The sequence below is a fragment of the Ahaetulla prasina genome, chromosome 6 (assembly GCF_028640845.1).
Source record: "Ahaetulla prasina isolate Xishuangbanna chromosome 6, ASM2864084v1, whole genome shotgun sequence".
Taxonomy (NCBI): domain Eukaryota; kingdom Metazoa; phylum Chordata; class Lepidosauria; order Squamata; family Colubridae; genus Ahaetulla; species Ahaetulla prasina.
In genome coordinates, this window is record NC_080544.1 from 40571220 (window position 1) to 40591769 (window position 20550).

General features: G+C 33.8%; 1 protein-coding gene across 4 annotated transcripts in view; it reads right to left on the reverse strand.

Annotated features, from left to right (window-relative positions):
- MGMT (O-6-methylguanine-DNA methyltransferase) overlaps positions 1 to 20550 on the reverse strand; it is a 248464-nt gene that overhangs the window by 193101 nt on the left and 34813 nt on the right. For all 4 annotated transcript variants that reach the window (XM_058188752.1, XM_058188750.1, XM_058188748.1 and 1 more), the window contains one exon: positions 16497 to 16636. In XM_058188752.1, the coding sequence (XP_058044735.1) occupies positions 16497 to 16636 (140 nt within the window). The remainder of the gene's footprint in view (positions 1 to 16496; positions 16637 to 20550) is intronic.

The window sequence follows — 20550 nt, forward strand, 5'->3', positions numbered from 1 at the left end:
TTAGTTTTTCTTAGCTGTATTGATAACTATCACTAATTAAATTAAATTTTATAAAAACTTCTAGAAAACATCTAGGTTCAGAAGGCAGCAACAAACTATACTTGTTCCTTCCTCTACTTAGAAGATGAAGTGTCATAATCTCAGCATTCTTAGCAGTCAACAAAAGGAAAAACGCAAATGACAACAGGCATTTTTCTAAAGTACAATCTAACTCATGCAAGCCCCCAAAAAACATACAATGCAAAGTGCACTTTATTTTGTTTGACAAAAAGTATTCCTAAAGGTAATTAGCTCATGCACAAAAATCTAATCTTACTCCATATATTTGTCATAGAATTTAGTTTTTTAAAAAAAGAAAAGAAAAAAACTGTTTTTGGTTCCATGCACATTAAAAACAAATCTCTGTGCAGAATGGAACAGAGTTAATATGTTTCATTTTCAAAGGGGTTAATTAGTATCAAAGAAAGCATTACTTAAAAATTATTTTTTTAAATGGCAAACTGTTCAATGTTAGGTATAAAACTATCAGTAGCATTCTTAACTAAAGGAATGACAAATACTAGAAAACCTCTACAATTTGGCTTCCGTATCTCTGAATTGGTATTTCAGTGACAGATGTTTGTTGCGGCAAAAACCTCTGTCAGAACAAAATTAGGTGATCTATCATTTTAAGATATGGTCTTCATATACTGTTTACTCGAAGATATCACTTGCCTCAAGCCAATTTTGACCAAGAACATTTTGTGATATGGAAGTGATTTGTATATCATCATTTTTGTGATAAATGTAGCTCTTGAACACAAAATAACCTACCATTCCACAGTATTACAGTTAAAACTTCTACACCAGTAAATCTGTACTACTGCTTTTATTACTACAAGCATATCGAATCTAGGCTCCATTGTATTTTCCTTTTTATTTGTTCAGTAGCAATCTATATTTGCCTGCCTTAAAATGGGAAGCTCTATTGCAACCTCTGGATCTAGCTTTACAAAATATGGTCAGCTTCAGGGATTCACTTTTGTACTTAAACATTTTCTTCATAAGCATGCAATCTTTCCTATCAATTCAAATCAGCAGAGCAAACTATGAATACATGTAACATTGAAACAAAAGCATCTGTGATAAGGTTTCCCCCACTGTGTTCTTGCCAGTTTCCAGAGTAGGAAACTCGGCATATGAAATCCCACACAACAAATTAACTTCATTTACTTGGCAAAATAGTATTATATGAAGCTATTCTGTACAATCTGATTCAGAAATTAGCTAGTGCTCGGGCACAAGCATTTTCATCCCATTATATAATGGCTGGATAATCTGTGGATTTGCAGATGTGCTATCCAAAATTTTCAAGAGTGGCTGTTGGTACATTTCAGTAACATGTTAAACAATACCAGCTTTTCACTATTGTTTTAAATAAATGGGTTTTATTTATTTCTTAAATTTAAGTTACAAGTTCTTCAAATGAAGAAAAGAATTCTTCTTAGCAGCGTACAGGAGAAGTGAAGGAGCATAATAAAAAAATTACACACACATAGACACACAAAACCGAAAATAAAGAGAACAGGTACAAAAATCAGCCTTAGAATTGATAAGGAAATTATAAAAATGATAGAGTTTCTGACTTTTAGGCAGAACAAACATCAACAACAATTAAGTTGACTTTGTATATAATATGGATGAAGACTATTGCTTAACACATTGTAAGCCGCCTTGAGTCTTCGGAGAAGGGCCGGATATAAATTCAAATTAAAAAAAAACCAATAAGGAACAATCATTCAAGAAATATGTTACAGATTAACACTCAGTAGAGCATCATGAAAGTTTTGGAAAAGATATGTGATATATCTCTACCTCCAAATCGTTCAACCATAGTATTCAGTATAATACTATGGAAGTGAAACTTGAGCTTTAAAGCAAGAAATGGAGAGTATTGATGCTTTTCAACCCTGGTGTTGGAGAAGACTCCTGAAATAGCAAAAAAGCTCATAAATAAATGGATTATTGAACAAATCAACCACTCTCATTTGAAGTACAAGTGACCAGGCTAAAATTATCTTACTTCAAACACATTATGTGAAGACCTAGCTCTCTAGAGAAGACCCTAAGGCTGGGAAAAGTAGAAAAAAAAGAGGACAACCAGCAGCAAAGTGGATGAATTCACTTAAAGAGGTGATGGGTGCACCTTTGTTGTACCTTATGAGTCTTGATGAACGTATCTTTTCTTTTATGTACGCTGAAAGCATATGCACCAAGACAAATTCCTTGTGCGTTCAATCACACTTGGCCAATAAAAAATTCTATTCTATTCTATTCATTGGAAGATCTGAAAGTCCAGATTAGAGAATAGATCGTCATGGAAAAGTCATGAAGAAGTGATGGCAACTGGATGACACATCGGTCAATCATTAGAAAATTTAAGTCAAACCCTCAAAATATAATATCCAGGATCAGTACATCAAATCTTTGCTTTTACAAATATCTATTCAAAGTTCTGACTCACTGATTAATTCATAATACTTTAATAGCACACATATCAATACATACATATACACACAAACACAAAGCAGATAAGCAGCCCAGAAGCAGTCCAGAATCTAAGAACAAAATTTACCTGAAATTAATCAATAATCAATAGAACAAATAATGAATATCTACTGATAGCAGCCAAAAAATCCCTAGCCTCTCATTTCAAGTGTCCATAGATGGGGAAGAGAGGCCAAAAATAATAAAATTTAGAGATTTGCACTAGATATCATATTATTACATGAATTATCTTACTTCGTGACATTCTACCACTTTCATGTCATAATACTATTTTTATGAAGTCATATTGCATCATTTGTTATTTTGGTATCATCATGACTTATTATACATAATATTGTTCCTGTCAAAAGTAATTTTCTGAAGATTCAGACAAAATGTGCAAACTCAGATGTTAAAGTACTGATCATAGTCATTGCACTGAAAAACCATGGAAATGTAACGTGAAATTAACAATACTTCCAGAGAAAAATGAACTATTTCCAAATTAACATGCCCCTCTGTCATATAAGCCTTATTCAATATGATCTAGAATGATCTGTAATAATAGAATTGGAAGGGACCTTGAAGCTCTTCTAGTCCAACTAGCTTCCTGCTCAAGCAGGAAGCCCTATATCATTTAAGAAAAATGGTTGTCCAATCTCTTCTTGAAAGCCTCCCTTGTTGGAGCACCTGCAACTTCTGGAGGCAAGTCATTCCACTGATTGTTATAACTTCACGAAATTTCTCCTTAGTTCTCCCCTTGATTAATTTCCATTCATTGGTTCTTGTCCTGCAGTCAGGTGCTTTGGAGACTAGGTTGATCCCCTCTTTGTGGCAGCCCCTGATATATCAGAACTCTGCTATCATGTCACCGCTAGTCCTTCTTTTCATTAAACTAGACATACCCAATTCCTGCAACTGTTCTTCAAATGTTTTAGCCTTCGGTCCCCTAATCATCTTTGTTGCTCTTCTCTGGATGTCATGTATTTGTAAGTTTTCTATTATATAAAATATCCTTCCACAAGCTTAAGTTCTTAAAACGAGTTTGATTCCAAAACTAGTTTGAACTATGAATTTGATGATTTGCAATGTATTTATTAATTAAATTTATATCACCATTGAAATGATTCTGGGTGGCTTACAACACAATAAAAGCTATAATACAGAAACATTTAAAATATTAGAATTAACAAGGTTTGAATAAAACCAGGAACTAGTATATGCATGCTATGGAGAGGGTATCTTTCCACTAGCCAACTCCAGCTCCCATCAGTGGCCAAAGCCAGTCAGCAGGTTTTGAGGCCCTTTCAAAAGGCCAAAAGAGCAGGGGTGATCTCAATTTAAAACAAAAACAAAAGAGCTTGTAGTCAGTATTTCTCAATGGGAGGAGTAATACAGAATGATGAAATGTTCAGTCAAACATGTCAATTAGAGGATTTTTTTCATTCTATTTCATCCCTGTGAACAATTAGCAAGCTTGATCTTTCTAGAATTCATATGTATATTAGACATTTAAGAGGGTGCTATGAATTCAATGATGCTAGAATGTATTATGTATGTTATATTCCTTAATTGTATAAAACTTGGTCATGCTTGAGATATAAAAAATAATGTTGGCACCCTATTGGAATTGGTTGAGGTCATACAGCTTTTCTAAAGCATTTGATCCATTTAAAGATGAACAAATTTTGATGATTATTCTTTTTTTCTGAAATTATCAAAGAAACTTAATGGGATAAATAATTCACCAATAACTCACTCCCACTCTGCCATGGGTTTTTTGCATGTTTGATTTCAATTTGTAACTTGTTTTGTATGTAACTTTCATGTTTTTGCCAACTTATTATGTCCCACTGACATTAAGCCTATTAAATATAATTGCAACTTATACTTTAAAAGTAAAGCTTATTGTTATATTTTAAACTATTAAAATGAAAAAACTTTGTTGTATCCAGGACACAATATACTGACAAAAGCCAACTATAGTACGGAAGAAGATTTATAGCACAATGATTGTGAGTTATGTCTGTGATAAGTCATTGGAAGCCTCTGCTTAGCTGTAGAAACATTGCCCGCTTTCCAAAATTATCAAGTAGCTGTGGCATATTTGTGACCACAATCACAGAAAACCAATTTTTGATTATTTTTTTATTATAAATCCCTTAACTAGGATGTCTGTGGTCACCAGAAATTATCTGGAATCATATTATCTACTGAAAAAAGAATACACTTGTCAAGTAGCAACAGACTTTAGAACAATTTAGAGCAATCTTGGTTTCATTTGAACAGATACTAGATGGTGCAATGTATTACTGATTTGTGTTTTGACAATTATGGACTCTAGAGCAAGTTACAATAGCTTTGAAACCATTGCTAAAGTATTTTGCTAGGGTCCATTTTCCATGATAAACTGCTGCAAAAATATTCCATCTGTTTTCAAATTTTGTTAAAAGGAACATATTATACAGTTCATTACAAATATTACTAACTCTTAGACAATGACTTTAATGTGTATAATGTGGCTAATGAAGTAGAAATCTTAAACTAATCATTTACATGCATTTCATATAGTATTTCTAGGGGAAGAAGTTTATAATCATAAACAAGTGCAATCACTTATGTTAAGCAACCCATGGACCTAGTCAATGTAGCACATCAGCCATTATGCAAAATTATGACATTAAGGAAAAATAATCACAACTATTGCAGACTTTGCAATTTGTATTGTTTACTTATTACAAAGTAGAAATAGTAACTTTGGAAAAGCAAAGCTTGATAGTAAAAAAAGAACAGCCTTCACTGCTTTCAATTAAATATGATGTTAGTTACTTAGGCAAAGTTCTTACTTTTTCGAATACTGATATGAAAATGTATTAATGGCATTATGTTAAACAAAAATAATCATAGTAATGATGTTCAATTGACTGACATGCCACTAGAATTTTTAATAATATATATATATAATTTATACTGAACTTTAAACTGTAGTTAGAACAAAAGTAGTATAAGAAGTATTTGTTTTCCCCATAGGGAACAAATAAATTAAGAATTACCTTTAGCAATTTTAACAAAGTTGAATTGATTATGATTATGAGCCAAATTGCATTAACCTCGACAACACAAAATAAATTGACTTTACCTTGCATCTTACAATGTTAAATAATAGTTGTCAGTATTATGCCACCTGAAGTTAAATATTCCTAAAACAATTTTTAGAATATCTACCTTATTTGACAAATATTCCGTTTATTAAACTTTCCTAATTTCTATTTAGCATATTTGCATTTTCCTTCCCAAATATTGGCCTTAAAGAGTGGAAGTGGTCTCTGCATTCCCCAACATAACCCTTGATACATATGGGGTGTGTGTGTATTATAATACAAAGAATTTGCGAATGCTTTGTGAAACATTATATTGTAAGGTTCACTGATATTGGTCAAGACTATCCTATGATCTTCTATCAGGATGATTAATGAAGGCACCTTTTTCACAGAATGTCACACTCTGCCTTTTTAACAACTGACCTTTCATGGAATACTACTGAACTCATAATTCCACTTTTGTTCAGTTTCTTATTAGTAGAGTTAAAATTAATACTTATGGGAATGATGGCTAAGGCAATGCACAGTAAATCTTAGAGCACATCAGACCTCGATGCAGGCTATCCAAGAAATAGGGCCTGCATCTGTCCATTTCAATCGAATAAGCATTATACCAAAACGCAGTGTCCTTTCAAAAGACAAATTAGGCCTATATACCTTACTTTTTAATGCTTAGAACTGGACTCATGTAATAATTTTCAAAATTTAGATGTGCTAATGAAATTGTTAATCCCCATGTGTGCAAAAGCATTTTAATCTTTATTAATTGTTGGAAGACTTTTATTCCAAGCAGATATTTCAAAAACAACCTCTAACTCATATTAATCTTAAAGGAGACATTTTAACAACGATGGTTAGATAATCCAGCAAAATTAAGAACTTTTGCATTTCGGTAAATGCTACAGATTTAAACACCTGTCTTCATGCACTTCTACCCTATGTCCTGGCAATTTAAATCATTCTTTCTCAAGGGTGATGATAGCAAAAGATTATTACTAGTGAATAAAGATACTTATAAGAAATATCTGAGTTTCTTCAGAAAATACCCAGAAATTGTACTGAATTTCTCAAATGACTGGTTTGCAACATGAATCCAGGATGTTCAGTTATTTATGAACTAAACATATTGAGACATTTTTGTCTTTCATATCAATAATTGTTAAGTCTGGGACAAATGTGGTACAAATGTGGCAAATGTTTAGATGAATTCTAAATCACTTAAGCATCTTCATTTTCTATTATTTTGTCTATTTTGCGGTCCTACCAATTCTTACTCCTATGCAAATTATATTTCTCACAGATCTTTCAATGCACCATTGCTGCTACTTTGTCATGCCATTGTTTCTTAGCAGTCTGTGTGATCTTCTACCAGCAGCTAAGTAGGTGGTCCACTGTTTCTTCACCTTCTTTACAGAATGGCATTGTCGTTGGTTGCTGTCTTCCTCATTCTGATGCAATCCTTAATTCTTTATTGTAATGAACAAAACACCCTGAACCATGACAATATATTTTAAACACTTTTACAATCTTCAAAATTAAAACCTATATTGAAGAGTAAATAAATACCTGAACATTCTCGCTCATATGACAAATATTTTGTCTAAATATGACAAATATTTAGATTTCCAAATTCTACTTCATCACCTTTGCATGGTTTTCCCTCCATCCTCCCCATTTTTACACTATACCTAAGAGGGAAATATTTTATAAACATTTAAAAGGTTGTTAATTTTAGAATATTCAGCTGCACAGTTTATCATTGCCAGTTCTTGCTTACCATGAGAAAAGGCTATTTCAAGAAAGACAATTAAACACTTTTTTGAAAGTTATGCTGTTATATATCGAAGGACATCTTCCATTTCACACAGAAATAAATCTTAAAACCCAGAGGATCTATGCATAAATGAAGAACTATAAGAGTTGCGAGGAATGTTTCTTGCACATTGAGAACTATAGGAGCAACAGATAATGGCATCTGACCATGACCATCAGAAATTGCAGCTACAAACAAATCTAAGAATAGAGAAATATGTCTTAGCAGTTAAGAGAGTTATCTTGATGTGATCATTAGTTGTTCATTTATGTATATAAATTATGTATGTATATACATTAAAATCTCCTCCGAACATGGTTATCGCAGGTCAAAACAAAGCAGCAGAAGTTTTACAATTAAAATTAATCTGAACACTGAAGATATGTCAATACAAATTTAACCCTACACTTAAATAACTCTTATGCTCACATTTTGGAGATTACGACCCTAAATTTTGAGTGGTTTGCTTCTGAGTATGTACTAGGACTTTGCAAACGTGCTTTGCTCTATATCCAGAGTACTAAACAGATATTTCTCTTTGACGATTTCCAATGGTTGTTTAACAGTTTTTCCATGATATTCTGAGCCTCAGGAAGGTTACAGAATAGTTGCATTAATCCTACACACAGTTGCTGTTCTGCAAATCCAGAACAATTTAAAAAGTATGTGGTGAAAATGGCACAACTGCAAGAATTCCAGACATTTTGCAATCTATTTAAGAAAAAAAACATAGCATTAAGTTGCTATAAATGAAACAACACGACGAAAAGATAAATGTTAATAAACGACAGGAAGCAAAAAAAATGCCAGCATCTTTGTTTCAATTGACTTCCAGTTTAGCAATGCCAAAAGTAGAAGCATTATTCACACTGTCGTCTTTCTGACACATTTGTGTCCTTCAGATTCTCTCCTTCTCCTCCCACTTTCAAGGTTGTGATCCTTCAAGAGCAACAAATTGCCTGGGAAGTAAACAGTTCTTTAATCAGAACGGATTATTTGCAAAGGGTCCTGAAAGTGAAAAGCCACAGGCCAAGGACCAAAGAAATACTTAAGGAGGGCCATATATAGTCCTGGAATCACTGCTTGTCTCTTCCTCAGAAGAACTTAAATAATTATTAGATTTAAAGTAAGGTACCTGTATAGTTTTTTTTAACTGCCCTCTTTTAATTTTAGATGGAAATAAATTATTAATCTACTAAGAAAGGTAGATGGAATTTTACTTTAAGAAAATACAGGTAGTCCTTGACTTACAACAATTCATTTAGTGACAATTCAAAGTTATGACACTGAAAATCAAAGTGTCTTATAAGCATTTTTCACAGTTACGATTGTTGCAACACAGTCATGTGATCAAAATTCAGATGCTTGGCAACTGACTCATATTTATGATGGCTGCAGTGTCGCCTTTGCGACCCTCTGACAAGAAAAATCACTGGGAAATCACATTTGCTTAACAACCATGCTACTAACTTAACAACTAGAGTGATTCACTTTACAATTGTGGCAAGAAAGGTCATTAAATGGGGCAAAACTCACTTAACAAATGTTTCGCTTAGCAACAGAAATCTGGGGCTCAGTTGCGGTTGTTAGTCGATGATTACCTGTAATGAACTTCTTTTTCTATTTCACAAAATCCTTGAAATTATATGTTAAGCTACACGTCTTTGTCTTTTAATTTTCTGTTAATTAATGACTGATATTTTCATTAGTGATCTTTGCTTTTGTGTGAGATTATATTACACTTTAGTTATTGCTCCAGGTCAGTTGAAGTACACCTTGTTCAAATGCAGTATTTCTATAATGGTGGAGAATTATGATGTTATTGATAAATTATGAAAACCATCAAAGAAGAAAAAAGGAAATATTAAAGTAAATCCGGGTTGCCAGGAATATTTTAAACTTGCTAAATGGATTGTGGGAGAATTTTTTTCAATCAACGATGTCAGTAGGATACTTTATGTGGGTATGAATGTTGTTGAATTAGAATAAATGAACATACTGAAAATTATAACTGGACTGGTAAAATGCTATTTTTCACAGGTTGAACTCATTTATCATGTGGTAAATCTGTGGAAAAATATATTTTACAGTAATGTGATGTGGATAGGATTGGTTCAGATACATTATTGTTTTCTTAAGGCTGGATAGTAGAAATGGTATTAGATACATCATTTGCATTCTGTTTCGAGATTTTCAAGTACAAAATTCGTGCTATAAATTCACAGTTGGTGGTTTGATATTCACATAATTCCCAAATATTTCATTATGTCATGAACTATAAACTGTGCACTATTTTTAATTAGCTCTCTTTCTTTACTTGGCAGCCATCAAGCCACATTTTTCCCAATTGATTTTATTGCTAATAAACCTGCCAGACCTGTCAATCACTTTTTCTATTGTCATTGATGCTCCTACTATTTTTACTAATTAAAAATCTATCTTAGCACATATTGTACTTTAATAAGGAGTCTGGATATAAAACTTGTAGCTGTAGGTCATTAAATGTAAATAGCAAGTGACAAAGTAGTGTTGGAGATGAATGATTTGCTAGATCATTACACCCTCAGGGAAAAAGAAGCCACCTTCTATTTTTCTTACACTAGGAAAGTAAGATTACCAAAACAAAAAAGAAAACAAACCTTGATAGCTAGATAAAAAAGAATTTTATATACATACATAGATACACATGTTATCCAGTTTGTAAAAAAAAAACACGAACAAAAATCCTCTTGGCTTGACATTCACAAAAAATAATTGGGAGATTAAATTCAGAATTAACACACTTTTTTTTTTTGCTTAGAAGGCCCTTCAAAACAAAGCTTCCCTCTGGGTTCCTCATTCTAACAATTGACTAAAGAAAACAAATTAATGATGCTGCAAATGAAGAATGTAAGAGAGTGATAGAGAACTAAACAATAGAAAGCATGTCTGCCAAGGACAACTCAATAATCCTAGAAAGTTTTTAAAAATTATGCTGTAGAAAAAACACTTCAGGAAACTCTTTTCAATTATCAAACATCATTGGAAAGAAAAATCTTGCTTTTTGCTAAGTATTTGCCAGTTTAAAACGTCCAATCTGTTTCCTGTTCATTTAAACTGGGAATATAGATAAGCCACCGTCCTGAACTAAACCCAGATCATCCAACAGACAGCATCCAAAAATGAGCTGCTGAGAGAATGACTGAAGCAGCAGCAGACATTGGTGGAAAATCAAGCAAAGGAGGTGCTATAACAAAACAAGACCCTACCTAGGATGTACCATCAACAAATAGCTGTGGTGGCTAACACTGGGAAATGCTATAAGTGGCTATCAGACAGACTGTGGCAGCTCAAGAACAGACACTAAGCACCACATCCACAGAAGCAGAGGTTTATTATACTAGAGAGAACCTGAGGTGCAAACTGTGCAGAGATGACTCAGAGACAGTGTTAACATATAGTGGCAGGATATAAGATGCAAATTAGGAACAACATACACTGAAAGGAACAATCAAGTAGCTAGCATTGTGTACAGGAATATCTCCGTATGTATGGGATAGACTCTTCCAAGCACAGGTGGGATAGTCCATAGAAGACTGTGAGAACAGGGCTAAGATCCTGTGGGACTTCCAGATACAGATGGAGAAATAGGCTCTGGACAACCAACCAACCAACCAGTCATGTTGCGGTTACAAGTAATAGCAAAAATAGCAATAGCAGGAAGGAGGATTGGAAGCTGGAGATATCCTGGAGCCTGAAAGACAAACTAAAGAGGAGTAGAAGCCAAAGTGGACTCAGTGGTGGTAGGAGCACTTGGGGCTGTGACTCCTAGGCTGAAAAACTGGCTTCGAAAAAAAAAATCCCAGGAACATCAGAGTTCTCGGTGCAGAGACTAGTTTGTCTGTTTCTTTGTCTTGATTGAGACCAACTAGCTACAGCAGACTGGGATATTTATGATACATAAGTTGTTTGTGAGAAGACTTGAGTATTACTTTAAAGCAACTGCATTTTTTCAAAACAATAGTGGCAATTTTTCTAGGTGACCTATTCTAATGATACCAAATACATCTTAGACAGATGAAAGCCAAAAAAAGGTTTCCATTTAAAATCATATGGGAGACCCCCTAACTCTATTTATGGAATCAAGAGGACCATCACTTTCTGATACTTAAATACCCAGTAATCCCACATGAAATGTTAGGTGAATAGCACCAACTATGTTACTCTCTCTCCAAAGTTCACCTGCATTGTTAACCTAAGTATTAAGAAGAACAAAATTCATCTTTATGTGAATATAAAGACAAAGTTACAAGACAAATATCTTGATATATAAGTGAATTCTCAAGATTTGATCATTTCTATTCAGTGCAGTGAACAAAGTAATGCAATACTCTGGATTTTGATAGTGATATATGTATGAGACACTGAGCATAAATATTGCAATTACAATTTTTACTATAAGAAAACATTGCCAATGTAACAAAGAAAAAAGGCCTTGACCAAAATATCTGAGGATATTAAACTGAGACGTAATCTACTGATGCAAATCATTACATCTATTTGCATTTGCTTACTGAACCCTAACACAGAAATTAAACTACATAGAATGGGGGAGGGGGGGAAGAAAGCTGGTTGTGCATGGTTAAAAGGAGACATCTTGGAGGATCCAAGCTCTTTCATTAATTTCCCTACTTCCCCTCATTAACAAGTAAAATGTTTTTACTGCTTGAAAAGTTTTAATAAATAGGAAAATGCAGGGCAGCCTACATAAGTTTTTAATGCAATATACAAAAGCTTTTAATATTTTTACATACATTAATGAAAAAGCTAAATTTTATAAGACCTATTCTGTGAGGGAAATAAATACTACATGAACAATTACAAATCCCTTATAAATGTTTAACTCTTCCATTTCATACGATACATCAATTAGCAAGTCAATTAAATGAACATATAAGGACTGGTTTTTTTTAAAAAATATCTGGACTCTTTCAGTTCTCCTTAACGATTTTAATTTATTAAAGAAAAGCAAAAAAATAGACTGCCAGAGATCCATATTCAAATTCACACTCAGTCATGAATTTTCTGTTAATAAGTTAGTTAGTAAATTAGTAGTAAGGAACTTCATTATAAACCCAGGGCAGCAGTGTAAATGCCAGTATTGAAATATTTGAAGTGCAAGCAAAGAGTATATAATAAACTTTCAGGTGAATAAAAAGCCACCATAAACTTTTAGTAGTCTTTAATTAGCTACCATGCACAATCCAGCTACTCTGTGAGTAATAATAGGCAGTTAATCTGATAAAAGGCAAAAAAAACCCTCCATACGCATCATCTGAACATTCAGTAAAATTCAGTAAAAGAGGTAAAATCAAGCCATTTTATCTTTGTAAAAATGGAATATAGAGAGATGTGGCTCAACATTTCCATGGCTTCAAAGCAGCCAAGTTCCATTAAATCTAGTTTCTAAAAAATCAGATGACAAGATATTAAAATTCCTCTAGTAAATTGTTAATACATACTTAAAGAAATAACAGACTGGTTTCTATTCAGAATCTGCCTCCAGGATTTTTGGGTTCTCTGCCTAAATCCTGTATACAAAATACATTAATAGCCATGCCAGCCCTATTACAGGTCACAGATATTAAGAGCTTTAGTGAAAAATCAAATGGGAATAATTTTCTAAAATAGCCTTCATCTGACATGACTGACAATTATTCAAAGGAGCCTGCTGAATTGGGATTTTAAAGTAAATATGTATAACCAAACTCTACCTTTAATCCTCAGTGATGCCATGTCTAATAGAAACCAAGAGGCTGTGAGTTTTAATCCCGCTTTAGGCATAAAAGATGACAGAGTGACTCTGGGCCTGTCATTCTCTCAGCCCAACTCACTTCACAAGGTTGTTGTTGTGGAGAAAAGACCAATAGGAAGGTGTACTAGATATGTTTGCTGCCTAGATTTATTTATTAAAAAATGTATAAAGGAGGGATAAAAAAAATCTATAAATAAATAAATAAATCCATAGATCTTTCAAGGTTATTCTAGAAAAGCACTGGAAATAAGAAACTTCATTGTATTGCAATATCCTAAAAAACTCTGAACTGTACACTGATAACAGAATAGAAAGATTTAATAACTTAATTACGGCTTATGAAAATTTGACTGTAAAGCTTTTATAGCACTTAATTCTACTTTTCTTTATTTTCTTTTCCAAAAGAGTCTATATTTCTTGAGAGTTATGACAGATTATTCTGGATTTAAATAAAAAATATATATAATTTATTTAATAGATAACATTGTATTTCCATTTATAGATACTTAAAAATGCAAGAAATTTTGTAATGGATGCTTTAGTATTATCTGGAAACCTCTTTATTTTTGGAATTATGATGAGTTAAAAAATAAAGTCCTATCATTAAACTTGGTTTTTTTCTCCACCGTTATAATCTAGTAACTGTGTAAGTATAAACAATTCCATTGCTTTAATCTGAAAAGCTATCAGGAGAAAAACTAGCCCAGTTTATTTTTAATAAAAGGAGGATCATAGTATATAATAACTCTTCCTGCCATATCCATTGAATCTGCAGAAATAGAGATTGATGTCTAGATATTTCTGGCAGGGGAAGCAATATTTCTCTACAACACATGCTTTAGATATACAATTCCATTTTGAGATATGTAAGAAGGCCAGTGTCAACCTATCTACCCCTCAAAAGCTGCATTTGAACCTAATCCAGTTAGTAAAAGAAATCAGTCAAAAATTGTGTAGCACTGCTGTATATGTTTCCCATTTCCCACTAATTAGCCTATTTGAGCTTTTTTATTTCACGTATACAGTATAATGAGACAAAAATAAGGTAGACCAAATATCAAAGATTAATATTGTCTGCATAATCTATACAACATGGGAAAATGATGTATAGATTATGCAGACAATATTAATGTTTGTGCTACAGAAACATCAATATAGATGTAAATATATCTTTCCAATAAGACATAAGAAGGAAATCCAGGGATCTAGTAATTAAAAAGGCTTTCATTTTTTCACCTTACAATTATAGAAAACATGAGAGGTGACAATTCACTTTATGAAATGTCAAGGTGGGGTTAGTCTACATCAGCTGTTTGCATCATTTTACAGCATTTGTGCAAGATTGAGGAGCAACCAGCAATCTGGCCACATTTGGTGAATAAACTATAGTGTTTTTCCAAAAATATTTTCCATCAGCATTCACTGGGATGAATTGATAAAACCATCATTGAAAGAAATCACTCTGTCAAAGTTTTACAAAGTCCTATTTATTACAGCATGAAGATGAACAAAACAACCCCTCCCCCAAGTGACAAGATATTTATCTACAAACATTTTATGGAATAGTAATACTCATCATTTGGCATTATGTAATTTGGTGTGCTATTATCCTGCCAATGTTTCTGGGTGACACATATAATAACTTAAATTTTATCTAATCCTATTATAGTTAGCTAAATTTGACTGCAAGATGATTACTACACAATTCAGTAGAAAGGCCTAGAGATGGGGGAGGGATTAATCCTGGGCAAAGTATGAATCCAAATTTGTAAAGTCAACTTCAATCTTATGTATTGTTTGTGATTTCATCCCACCTCTTTTTTTTATTCATTGTGCAAAGATTTAATGTCTCTAGGTCACATTCAGTTAAGTCTTTATTTCTTTCATTTTTTCTTGTTTCAATGTATGTATATTTGCATCAAGTTGAAGTTCATAAGTGAGCTTAGTTTTGAAAGGTTTTAAAGATTTAAATAAACTCTCTCTTTGTTATTCTCCACATTATTAATTGTGAATTGCGGAAAGAAAATCCATTCTGTTTAGTGAATGAAAAATTCACAAAGTTCTCCAGTGACCTCAATGAGACAACTCATGCTAACTGTTCCCTCCTCTTTCATTTTGTGCATAAAGACATCTGCAGAGCAAAATCAATGTTTGCTCCACTTGTGGAAGGTTTAGCTGATGTTCATTCACGAGTGCTGAAGATTCCCTTGTGCCACAAACAAGGAGACTTGGAGTGAGAGCTTTCTAAATGCTTCATCTACTCTAAACAGCTAGGGAGAGTAAGATGACTTTCTGGAAGATGGCACAGGATAAGAAGATTTAAAAGTAATAACATGGATTCCATCAGGAGCAGGCATTGCAAGACTTATAATCCCTTGGTCATTAAAACGCATCACATACACAGTAGATCCTGCTCTGCTACTGAATCGCTGAAATGAAAAGTGATTTATCAGGACAAAGGAGCACACCATCTTTAATGCCACCAAATGTTATTGTCTTGAATATGGATGTTTAAAATTTTTTGATGTGAAATAATGCTTTTAAAAGCCTCCCTTGGTTTTAAGATTAATTTCAGTATTGTACAATATGAACTGTGTTAAAGTCTAAAATATTTGCTGAAAATTATATCTATTTCAGTGTAAGTACAGCTCCCAAATAAAACTGAATCTTAAAAAAACTGGCAAAGTAGCCTCATACTAGTCCATTCGTAATATTTACATTGTATCAAAAGCTATTAAAAGAAGAATGTAAAATTAAATTGAGTTTATAGAACATGCATATTTGCTATTTTTATGTTATACATAAACTAGGAAAAAAATTAAAAAGTCTTAAATATTGTATTCATATTGAGAATAAAGAGATTTCTACTGCTTTTAGAATCAATTTTCATTTTATCATACCTTGTTAGATAACATAAGCACACTTATCCCTGACCTCATGTTAAAGCCATATTAAAAATGCTTCCATCAGTAATCAGATGCTTTCTCATTTGAGAAATAATAAAGATAAAGTAAAAATTGTATCAGCCCCTTCAGCAGTTATAGCTGATTTTTTTTTAAAAATGTTTTGGTCTCTTATTTTAAGGCAATTCAACTTACAACATGTAGATTTTTTTAAAAAAAGGAAAATATAAAAATGGTACCTAAATTGCAAAGTTCTTGCAAGAAATAAAACCAACATTTCTCACTGAGTTGTAGCAAATATCTTGATTTTTAACATGCATATTTATATGTAAAAAATAATGAATTAAATTTAGGCTTACCCATTTTGTGGTTCAGCTTTTCCATCAAGGCGTATCTCATGTACTCCTGTTTCACATCCAAATATCTCAATTTTTCCCAGAGGACTATGTAGAACCACACGTCTCCTTTTACACCGAGTCATCTCATCTCTGACAGGGACCTGGTTTAATTAATTAATTAATTAATAATAACAACAGCAACAACAACAGCAACAACAACACGCCAGATATCACGGTTGTTGAGGGATGAAACATACAGTTTATTGATATCGCCGTACCGTAGAGTCGAAGAAAAAGAACTGGAAAAAAATCATGAAATATTGCGACATGGCCATTGAAACTACACAATTATGGATGAAACATGTAACAGTGATACCCATTGTCATTGGGGCACTTGATACCATGTCCAAGAATTTTACAAAACACATCAAGAAATTGCAGCTTCCTGCAATAAGACCAGCGGAACTGCAAAAAACTGTGCTACTCGGAACATCATATATTTTAAGAAGATACTTGTTTGATACCAGGGATGCTGGCAGCAACCCATATCAACCATTAGCACCAATCAGTGGTATTTATGATACATTTTTAAATGTTCAGTTGACTGAATTTCATGCTTAATGAATAAAAGAGATAATAATGATAATATATTCAAGGTTTTACATACTTTTAGTATTTTTTCTCGAATAAAATAAAAGAATTAGGAGTGAACTATACAGTATATATATGTATCTGTATGATATTCATCAGTGATAATGGGCTCCAAGCAGGGAATAGTATTACAGTTTATTGATGAGTGAATTAACAGGCATTGGCTAGGGACTTCTGTCAAGGGGGATTCCTATCAAATTTTTCTCTTACTCAAGAGTTTATATTTAGCTAAACTGAGAAGGGATCAAGGAGGAGCCAAATCTTTGCACTGGGAGTCCCCTAAAAAGCAAAAGTCCCCCAAAGAAACAGGGGACTGTGAACTACAATGTTGTGGTATATTTTTCTTCCTGTTTGAAAACAGCAACAAATACAAGTTGGTGGTTCCTAAAGAAAAAGTCTCAGCAAATAGTTATACTTCAGCTGGTGAAAAAGAATGAAGAGTAATCAATTCAAATAAAAAAGACAAGATAGCAAAAGCTGCAGTCAGAAGCACAAGCCCAGTAGGTGACACCAAAACCAGAAATAAAAGTTGAAGAAAGTATTCTCTACCAGTCAGTTTTCATGCTCTTGTAGACAGAAATGGGGTGGGAAAGATGTCTATTTTGGGGGGGAGATGAGGAAATGTTTCCATTTTAGACAGATATAGCAATTTCATAATTGTTTTTCATTTGATTCTACTTTTTAAAAAATAGATAATCAGGAATTCCATAGCTCTCGCTGACTGGTTCCAATGGCTGGGAGAAAGGAGAAGGAAGAGGAAACTACAAATATTAAAGAAAAATTAAAGGGGGTCATATCTTTTGCTCTTCCTTGTAGTCCTCATGTGGCCAGACTGAATAATGTCGCCACATGGAGGACTTTGTTCCTATTGTTAACTGAGTAGACAGGAAGGAGCCAGAAGCAATTTTGTCTCTTTTGGGTCTGGCCTCTCCAAAGCATCCCTGTTTGCTTCAGAAATGGACTTATTTTTGTTTGTTTGTTTGTTTGTTTGTTTGTTTGATTGATTTTTATACCGCCCTTCTCCCGAAGGACTTGGTCTGCTTGTCTTTTTCTCAGGCTAAAGTCACAATGCCTTATCTTTATTTTATTTTTTTGGGGTAATATCAAGTATGTAGTCACTCAACAATAAGAAAATTGACAAGTGTAAGTCTTATTAGCGAGTGTATATTAATCTTACACGGAAAAATGAGGTACAGATATGTCCCCCAAAAAGTACAAAATTTTTACCAGACTCTAATGGGAAACAAATCAAGTACTGAAGTGCCATCATTTGAGACGAAATTTGTGGGGGTTTTGAGACAGTATTTCCCCTTGGCAACTGCTTTGACTAGCCCCTGCCATTTTATTGCCATTGTCTCCTTCTTAGCATTGAGAGAGAATAATTGGCCCATAGTCACCCAGCTGGCTTTGTGTATAAGGCTGGGCTAGAATTCGTAGTCTCTTGGCTTCTAACCTGCTGTCTTAAACCATTATAGCAAACTGGCTCTCTTGTTTATATTAATCTTTCTGTTTTTACCCAGCACTGACCTAGGGCACTTAAACCTATTGGTAGCTAAGAGAGAAGAGATAAAGAAGGGATGGTAAAAGAGGTTATTAGTGCGAAAGTAATTGTGGTGAGAAGGAGTGATAGGCTTTACAGGGCTTATCAGTGGGAATACTGACTAGTGAAGCATGTTCCAGAAGGCAGATATTCTATTGATCCTAAGGAAAAGAAATAATTAGAGAGATTTTGGTCCTTATTTCCATTGGTCAAAATATATTGCTACTAGAAAATTTATCACAAGAACAATTAATGAACAGGAATATGCAGTGTCAGAAGTGGCCTTTGCCAATGAACTCATTCTAAAGTGAAGAAAAATACAGTATAAACAGTTTCAAAGATTTCTCAAATTAAAAATAGTTCTACAGATTTGAAATGTCAGTGAGACTGGCAAAACCTAATACTCATTTCATTGGAATAAAGTGGACAGTGAACAGTCAAGGTTAATCTTCAGATTTATTTATTTGATAAGGTGAAAGGGCATATGAAATGCATACTAAAACAAAGAGGTACCCCAAAACTGAAGAGTTAATATCATGTACATTAAGACAACAGTAGTTCTCTTTTCCAAATGAATAGTTACTTGTCCCCCATTATGGACAATTAATGTCTTTGACATTAAATAAATTAGGGTATTCATATAACTCAGGAGTCTCTACCAAATCTGAAATGTAGAACAAAGGGCTGTATAAGTTAATAAAAATCCCTACCCTGTATGCAGTGATATTGTATCCCACTTGCTCTTGTTGAAGAGGAAATGGGCGCTGGTTATTACCTGACACACCCTTTCTCAGCTTAGAAGAAACAGTAGTCAGGAATGGGTTAACTCCGTCTGTTAACTGCTTGGACTGAGTCTGCCAAATTGTTAAACCACGCCTCTTCCTGTTGCTTGCCAGCTTTTTTTAATTTATTTATTTATTTTCTTTAGCGTTGGAAGGGACCTTGGAGGTCTTCTAGTCCAACCCCCTGCCCAGGCAGGAAGCCCTACACCATTTCAGACAAATGGCTATCCAACACTTTCTTAAAAATTTCCAGTGTTGGAGCATTTACAACTTCTGCAGGCAAGTCGTTCCACTTATTAATTGTTCTGTCAGGAAATTTCTCCTTAGTTCTAAGTTGCTTCTCTCCTTGATTAGTTTCCACCCATTGCTTCTTGTTCTACCCTCAGGTGCTTTGGAGAATAGTTTGACTCCCTCTTCTTGGTGGCAACCCCTGAGATATTGGAACACTGCTATCATGTCTCCCCTACTCCTTCTTTTCATTAAACTAGGCATACCGAGTTCCTGCAACCGTTCTTCATGTTTTAGCCTCCAGTCCGCTAATCATATTTGTTGCTCTTCTCTGCACTCTTTCTAGAGTCTCAGCATCTTTTTTATATCGCGGTGACCAAAACTGAATGCAGTATTCCAAGTGTGGCCTTACCAAGGCATTATAAAGTGGCACTAACACTTCACGTGATCTTGATTCTATCCCTGTTTATGCAGCCCAGAATTGTGTTGGCTTTTTTGGCAGCTACTGCACACTGCTGGCTCATATCTAAATGGTTATCAACTAGCACTCCAAGATCCCTCTCACAGTTACTACTATTGAGCAAGGTACCACATATCCAGTACCTGTGCATTTTGTTTTTTTGGCCTAAATGTAGAACCTTACTTTTTTCACTGTTGAATTTCATTTTCTTAGATAGTGCCCAATGTTCAAGTCTGTCAAGATCTTTCTGTATCTTGAGCCTATCTTCTTTTTGATGAAGGCGGTGATGCAGACTGACATGTTGATTTGTAACAACAAAAGAACAAAGACCTAGCCTCCCACATCCTAGGGCCAGACTAAAAACCCTGGGCGGGACTAACTGCTGTTTCTTCTAAGCTGAGAAAGGGCGCATCA